Source organism: Petaurus breviceps, unplaced genomic scaffold (genome assembly GCF_028583685.1).
Source record: "Petaurus breviceps papuanus isolate PSGF00001 unplaced genomic scaffold, PetGlider_PUasm1.0 90681, whole genome shotgun sequence".
NCBI lineage: Eukaryota > Metazoa > Chordata > Mammalia > Diprotodontia > Petauridae > Petaurus > Petaurus breviceps.
The window spans coordinates 5,278,034-5,285,327 of record NW_027187307.1 but is presented as its reverse complement, the minus strand read 5'-3'; the positions used below and the strand labels follow the sequence as shown (position 1 = coordinate 5,285,327).

Here is a 7,294-nt window from a genome sequence, read left to right as displayed (position 1 = left end):
GGGCGACAACCAGGCCGAGGCCCAGGCGGGCGACAACCAGGCCGAGGCCCAGGCGGGCGACAACCAGGCCGAGGCCCAGGCGGGCGACAACCAGGCCGAGGCCCAGGCGGGCGACAACCAGGCCGAGGGCCGACTGGAGATTGACGAAGCAGTCCAGGTCCAGGCCGAGCAGGAGGCACAGGAGCAGGCCCGGCCCCCCCCCCCCCCCCCCCCCCGGCCCCCCCCTCAACCCCCTCCGATCCCCAGCGTGCCCATCCTGGGGTGGCAGCACGTCCTCCAGGACCACAGCTATGCCTTCCGCAGCCCTGCGGAGGCCAAGAGGCGCATCATCCGGCTGGAGAAAGAGATCGCCTGCCTGCGGCAGAGGATTCGGGAGAGCATGCCCAAGGTCAAGGTGGCCCCGCACCCCAGGGGCCGGCCCAAGCCCTAGAGCTGCCGACAGAGAGGAGAGAGGGGGCCGGGAGCAGCCAGGAGGTCCGAGTCCAAGTTACTGCCCTCAAGCCCCCTGGGCCACCTGCCCCCCTGCTGACGCTGCCAGCTCCTCCTGGCCCTCTCTCCGGTCTTCAGTGGTCATCCTGCATCTGCCATCCTCCATCCTCCCCTCTTCATTGGACAGTTCCTGTTTTCAACCCCTTTCTACTTCAAGTTACATTATGTCCTCTGCATTGTTTACCAAAGACTTTTCCAGCCACCCCCTTGGCTTGGGCATCCCAGCCAGCTGCCTTACCTGCCATGTGCCCAGGCTCTGTGTCTTCACTGAGAACGCTGACTTCCCTGGAAAAGCTGACAAGTTTGTTTATGGATGGGTTGTTTTTTTATGGAATCTACTTTGAAAGGGACAGCCTGTGTCAGGTAATATGCTTTAAAACGTTTTTACTTTTATTTCTCCTAATGCAGAAGGGTCTAGAGGAGAGAGCACTTGCACCTAGAGTGGAGAATCCAGTCTGGGTTCAAATGCTTCCTCTGAGCCAGTCACTTAATCCCACTGAACCTCAGTGTCCTCAGCTGCAAAAGGAGGCTAAGGATTTCTACAAGATGTGAGCCTCCAAACTGCTTAGATTGATGTCATGCATATGAAACAGTGGGATCTCTCATAAGCCAGCCTTAGAGCTTCAGTTCTGCCTCTGACACACTGCAGCTGTGTGACCCCACAGCGTGTCACTTTCACCCCCCCACCCCCCCCCAGCTCTGAATTTAATTCAAATGAAATTACAGAACAGTTTGCCCAAGTACATAAGTAAAGGCAGAGGGAGTTTACACAGTGGGATTTTGTAACAGCATAGAAGAAATCAAATGTCCGGTCCCTCCCCACCAATTTTATTGTTAAAAGAAAGTTGTTATTGTTGTTTGTGTGTGTGTGTTTGTTTCTTGACAGTGCTAGTGTCTGGTTAAGTATTAGCAGTAGGACACAGGGGAGTATGATTATTAATCCGAGGGATTCTCAAGGTCTTAGTTTGGATGGTGCGATGGCACGTCACATTCAAATAATCATTAACATTTTGAAATAGTTTACAATATTACAAATCTAACACACTGCCTTCTTTATAATAGATGATTCATAAATGTTGTATTGGATTGAAATGTGATTGAATGGGTTAAGATCAAGGGACTTGAAGGCCAGGTGGTTATAGTAATGGATTGCATATGAAGGTAAAGAGGCTGTCTGGTGAGAGGCCCAGGTCTCTCTAGGACAGTTAGGACTCTTTTTTCTTCCAGACAATTTCAGCACCTCACCAGGTCTTACTTCAACATGGTGCTAATTGACAAGCTGGGTGTGGACCGAGAGCGTTATATGGAACCAGTTACTCCCGAGGAAATCTTCACTTTTATAGATGACTACCTTCTGAGCAACCAAGAACTGGACCAGCGACAGAAGCAGCGAGATGTATGCGAATGAACCTGACCCAGGGCACAGGTTGTTTGTGAGGCACCCTGGCTCAAGAACTCTGGACCCCAGAAAATAAAGAGATAGGGAGCTTATTCCATTTGATTGAAATGGGAGCCATTATAAAAGAAGCCCTAAGGACAGGGCAGGGGGCTGGTCACCAACTCTTCTAAAACCATTTAACACCCCCCAGGGAGGTTTTCAGGGATCAGGGTGTGGGTGGGGTTATTTAGTACCAACAGGCTCAGCAGTGGCAATCTTCTGGGTAGCACTGGAGCAGAGGGAACTAGGGGATTCCATTAGAATATAAGATCCATTGGCAGTAGCTGGGGTATCATTCTTTCCTCTGCCACCCTCCCCTCAACATCCAGGCTCCCAGAAGTTCATAAACCCCTATGTTCATTTACCAACAATGTCTGTTTTAAATGGTTCCCTTTCCCAGATACAACTGAAGGCAACACCATCAGCAAAATCAACCCTGCTTCCCTTCAAATGGTCCAGGGGAGGGGAGGGAGGGAAAGGGAGGGGATAGGGAAAGGGGGGGATAGGGAAGGGGAGGGAAAAGGAAGGAGGGGAGGGGGAGGGGAGGGGAGGGGAGGGGAGTGCACGTATAGCACTGATTTTGCCAGTCCTTAATGTTTCCTTCCCAGTGCTTCTCCCTTTGCCTTATCCTAAGAACATCACCATCCTCTCGGTTCATCTCACCCAGTCTGTCCTAGCAGCTTGCTAGTTAGTCATGGAGCTAGTCTCCCTGCCCTTCTAGTCCCCCACCAAAGTTGATGTACAACAAACTGCAGCTTCTCTTCCTGCTGCTCCCTGCAAGGGCCCCATGAAACTATTATACTCAGACATAGGTTCACTTTTCCAAGCTAGATCCAGTGAGGGTAGGAGCTAATAACAGTACAGTCAACCTGAGAGAAGCAGAAATGAGGGAGAATTGTTGGATGAAGGCCTTTCTTCCTCTCCCTTTTATGTAGTGCCATTGCTCAGACTTCAGCTCCATTCACTGAGGCTGTGTGGGGAGTTCTCTTATTACTGCTCAGACCCTTTACTTAATTTCTATCCTGGCTCCAAGTCCAGTAACACACCAGGTAATCAGAGCCTTCTTTAGTGCCCTTGAAGGGGCACCTAAAGGCAAGGTGGCAGGACTTATTGGCCAAGCCAAGACCCTGCTTGTCAAACAAAGCTGAGAGCACCAATAGCCTGGCTTTCAACACAGATACACGTCCCAAGGTGGCCTCAGGGAGCAGGGGGAAGTTCAACATAATTTTAACTTAGGATATTTATTGCTCAAAGCAGGGCCCTGGAGTATGACTCGAGGACCCAAAAAGTATTACAGATGGGGTGGGGGAAAAGTCAAATCCTGGTCTTTGCCTAATGGGCAGGGAATACAGGCTCCTTGCCCTAAGCCAAGAAAGCAGAAAGTACTATTTACACAAGAGTTTTAGGAGAAACCTCATTTTAAAATCCAGCAAAGCTAAGTAGTTGCTGAGTGGAATGTAACAATGGACTGGGCAAGAAAGCTTAAAAGGTCTGAGTAGAAGCACCAGATGAGTGAGAGGCAGTGGATAGGTTCTTAGACTGCAAAGTGCAAGTGAACTCCGTATGGAAAACATCCATAAAGACTAGACCTTCCAGTTCTAAAGGTCAGGGTCAAACCGTAAGAGCAACGCCCTCTCCTATAGCAGAGCTGTATTTCAGTTGGCAGACCTGAGCTGCCCAGCATGTCTTAAGTCCCAGAAGATAAATAGTATAACAGAACTGAGAAACCTTTTGCCAAGTCCCACCCAGTAGCTGATTGAAGCCACTTTCAGGGCGTGGTTCCCTAATCAAAATTCACTGGCCCAAGCCTTACTCTTCCCTAAAGAGGTGTTACAAAGTAGTAGTGCTTGTTTACAGGCAATGCTTTGATTACCCCAAGATCGCTTCAGTCCTGCTGTAGCCTTTGCATAAGAGTTGGTCAAATTCTCTCTTGAAATGCCATCCAAATGCATTTTTTAAAAATCCCCAGTCGTTTCTGGTGGGGAGCCATAGGGTCCAACCCGGCTCTCTTTCCAAAAGTGCCATTATTATCATCAGCTACTTCATACAGGACACTATTGGCTTGAAGGTTCGATGAGTGCTTTCCTCCTACAAACAAAAAGTAGCAAATGCAGAATCCCAATTTGACAGAAGAGTAGAAACAGGTACCAGGAAGTTAAGTGATTTGCCTATGCCTACAATATGATCAGATTTGGGGGCCAGAATTTGAACCTACGTCTCCCAACTCCAGTGCTTTCTGCTACCCCTGGCTGGCTCTCCAAGACAGCAACAGAGCCAGGCCTAAAAGCAAGCCATAAACCCAACCCTATCTTCATGCACACTCAACACCGATTTATGTCATACACAGATCTATAAATTAAGAAATTGTCTGGATAGTATTGGAAACCTTTGGCTTGTTCAACTTTGTATATTAAACAGTCCTTTGAGATGTTTGAGTTGACTCATCCCCTTCCATTGAATGTTATCAAATCGTGTCGTCCTTGATCCCAGACCACAGAAGCTTTGTTTGGGGCTTGAGGGTCATTCCTTGCGTGTGCTATGTGTAAGTGTATTCTGTTCTTCTTAAAGTTGAGCTAGCCCTGGTGAACTGGCAGGCTGAGAGTGAAAGACACCCAGCCCTAGTCTCCTAGAGAGCTCAGGGTAGACTAGCAGACTCTCACTTCCCATCGCCCCCTTCAAGCCCTGGCTCTCCTGCAGAGACATGGCTACTTTGCAGAGGAGAGACAGTGGCTACATTTAAGGAAGGCTGGAAAAGCTTGGTACATGATGATGGGAATCAGTTGGCCAGGTAAAGTGAAGAGAGAATTCTTACTTGGGGATGCTTTAGCCTAGAGAGTTCCAAGTCCCTTCCAGTTCTGACACTGATTTAGTGAAACACTGCAGTGGTGGTGAGGGGAGTGCCATTTATTAGAGGAAGGGCTGGGTGGTCAGGGGGCATGTGACACCCTCCCAGCCGGACAGAAGAGGTAGCAAGGATGTCAAAGCACCCTAGTCAGGATCAAGAGAATGAACAAAGGCAAAGGGCAGGCAAGTAAGAAAGCTTTATTAAAAGAAAAGAACATTTTAAAAGGTGGCAAACAGCAACACAACAAATTATAGCCAAGGCTCTCCCCTTTACACTATGAAACCAAGTCAAAAATCCTGATATGATGTGCATCCAGTTCCTCCCTGTGACAGAGATTTCTTCAGCTAGCTAGGCAAGAGCAGCCGGGGGAGCTTGTTTCCTCTCCAGTGTAGCTCCTTTTGCAAACAACTTTATATAGGTAAGTGCATTTGTAATGGGGGGGGGGGGGGGCAGTAAGAAATCTTGTCACCATTGAACAGGCTGAACAAGCATTAGAGAATTAATTCCCTGCCACTAGACCTAAACTCAGAACCCATACTCAGGCTCTGCACAAGGCCTGGGTTCACTTTAGGAATTAACACATCCATTGCTGGTCAGTGGTAGCATTAAGGGTTCTACGATACCTGTTATACTTTTGCGAAAGCTCAGAATGAATTCGAGAGTGGGTGGGGATAGGGGGGTAGTCCTAAGTCAGAAAACTCTAGGATAATGTTTAAGCTTCTACTTAGGAGAACAAATAATATGCTGGCTATGTTTAAGACAACCGGCTTAAAGACTTTAGATCCTAAGAGCCTGGCTTGGAAAACCAGAGCCTCTTGGGATGATAAGGATCACAAGGAACCTGGTCTTGTCCTATCTTTGTCTATCTCCATATCTAAGGTTATACCATCCTCCATACCTCAAATGGACTGCCCTTTCTGTCCCATTTGTTGGCAGGAGGCTCAGCTTTCCCTGGAAACCCAACTTTGGGGCCAACTTGGTCACAATGCCTTCCCTAACCCCCAGGTCAGAACAGTCTGCCTAGATCTCTCTTGCTTTTAAGCTGTTCTCCCACATACTGGTCATTCATCTCTCCCCTATCAGATGGCTAGCTCCTTGAGCCCAGGGTCTCTGGCATAAACTTAGATTCCAGGTCCCTAACAGTGCTGTACACACTAAGGAAAAAAAACAATTTGGCCGCCATTTCAAGACACCCAGAGGGGAAACTACATTCAACCAGAGTTTGGAGGGGGATCAAATTAGGGGGAAATTTTTTAAAGGGAAGAAAAGCAATGAGTGCCCCCCCAAAAAAAACCCTCCTGTCTGACTAGAAGAACTGAGAACCGGCTGAAATGCAAAGGAGGCCAGCTGCCCTACTGACTACTAGGGAGGGAGTACCTTCATCTCCCAAGGAGATGAGCTTGATGCTTTTGTTCTCACTTCTTCCACCTTTTCCTGCCCCTGGCAACCTTGGGTAAGAGGTATAAGAACCTCTGAATCCACACAAACGGGGGGCAAAGCTAAGGCCCAAGAGGCCGTGAACTCTGAGGGAGCAGGGAGAGAGTAGAAGAGGTTGAAGAACTTGGTGGTTTCAAGCTCTCAAACACTACATTTAACCCTGACCCAAAATGGATGGGTCAGGATGGAATCTGCAAGAAGAAAAACAAACAAGGTCAGACTAAACACAGGCACAAACACTGACCAATAATAAACCCCTAGTACTGGGATTGCTCTAAAAGGTGACAAAATCCCCCGTCACTGCAGGATGGCAAGCTACACAGAGAGCCCAGCTGTATACACACACATGCACAGGAACACACACACACACAAGCATGCATCTGTATATGTAACAAGGCAGTGTGAATCCTGGCTCTACTTTCTCTTGCTCGGCCCAGCTGGTACTCCTGCAGCTCCAGGGAGAGCCAAGGTTCAGGATCCCAGCTTCTTCCTGGCCATAGTGGGACGGAGCTGCAGGGTCCCTTCCGCCCAGGAGCCTGGGTACTGACGCATCTTCTGCCACAGACTCACTTCTTCCCCAGCTGAGTCCATCCAGTCAACCATCTCTCCATTACTGATGCCTGAAAAGAGAGAGCCACCAACTGAGACTCCACAGGGGTGTCCTGGAGAGATGGCATGCCTCAGAGAAGAGTCTCTCTTACTAAGAGGGACTGAGATAAGCAATTACCTAGAGTGGTCAAAGAGACTTCTTCCATGCCTTCAGCTCAGGAGAAAGGGATTCCCAAATTGACATAGGACTCTGATGCCCATTGCATCATGGGGAAATATCTAGCTCAGAGACTGTTGTTCCAGATAACCAGCCATGATGAAAGGCTACATAGGGTGGTGGATAGAGGGTCAGTTTGGTAAACCAGGGAGACTCAGCTCAAGCCCTGCTTCTGACATATCCAAGGTACGTGACTATGGGCAAATTACAACGTCCGGGTGCACCAGGCTCTAATATATAAATAAGATGCCTCAGTGGACAGAGATTCTATGGCAGGGAATTCCCCAGTCCTGTGAAATTGTAGGCAGGTCTAGATCCA

At 48.7% G+C, this 7,294-nt stretch overlaps 2 protein-coding genes across 2 annotated transcripts in view; one reads left to right on the top strand and one right to left on the bottom strand.

Annotated features, from left to right (window-relative positions):
- SRPX2 (sushi repeat containing protein X-linked 2) overlaps positions 1–2,382 on the top strand; it is a 32,825-nt gene extending 30,443 nt beyond the window's left edge. The window contains exon 11 of the mRNA XM_069065273.1: positions 1,717–2,382. Within this exon, the coding sequence (XP_068921374.1) occupies positions 1,717–1,897 (181 nt within the window). The 3' untranslated portion in view covers positions 1,898–2,382. The remainder of the gene's footprint in view (positions 1–1,716) is intronic.
- Positions 2,383–4,964: 2,582 nt separating this feature from the next.
- Positions 4,965–7,294, bottom strand: part of SYTL4 (synaptotagmin like 4) — a 51,136-nt gene continuing 48,806 nt past the window's right edge. The window contains exon 18 of the mRNA XM_069065272.1: positions 4,965–6,829. Coding sequence (XP_068921373.1) covers positions 6,681–6,829 — 149 coding nt within the window. The 3' untranslated portion in view covers positions 4,965–6,680. The remainder of the gene's footprint in view (positions 6,830–7,294) is intronic.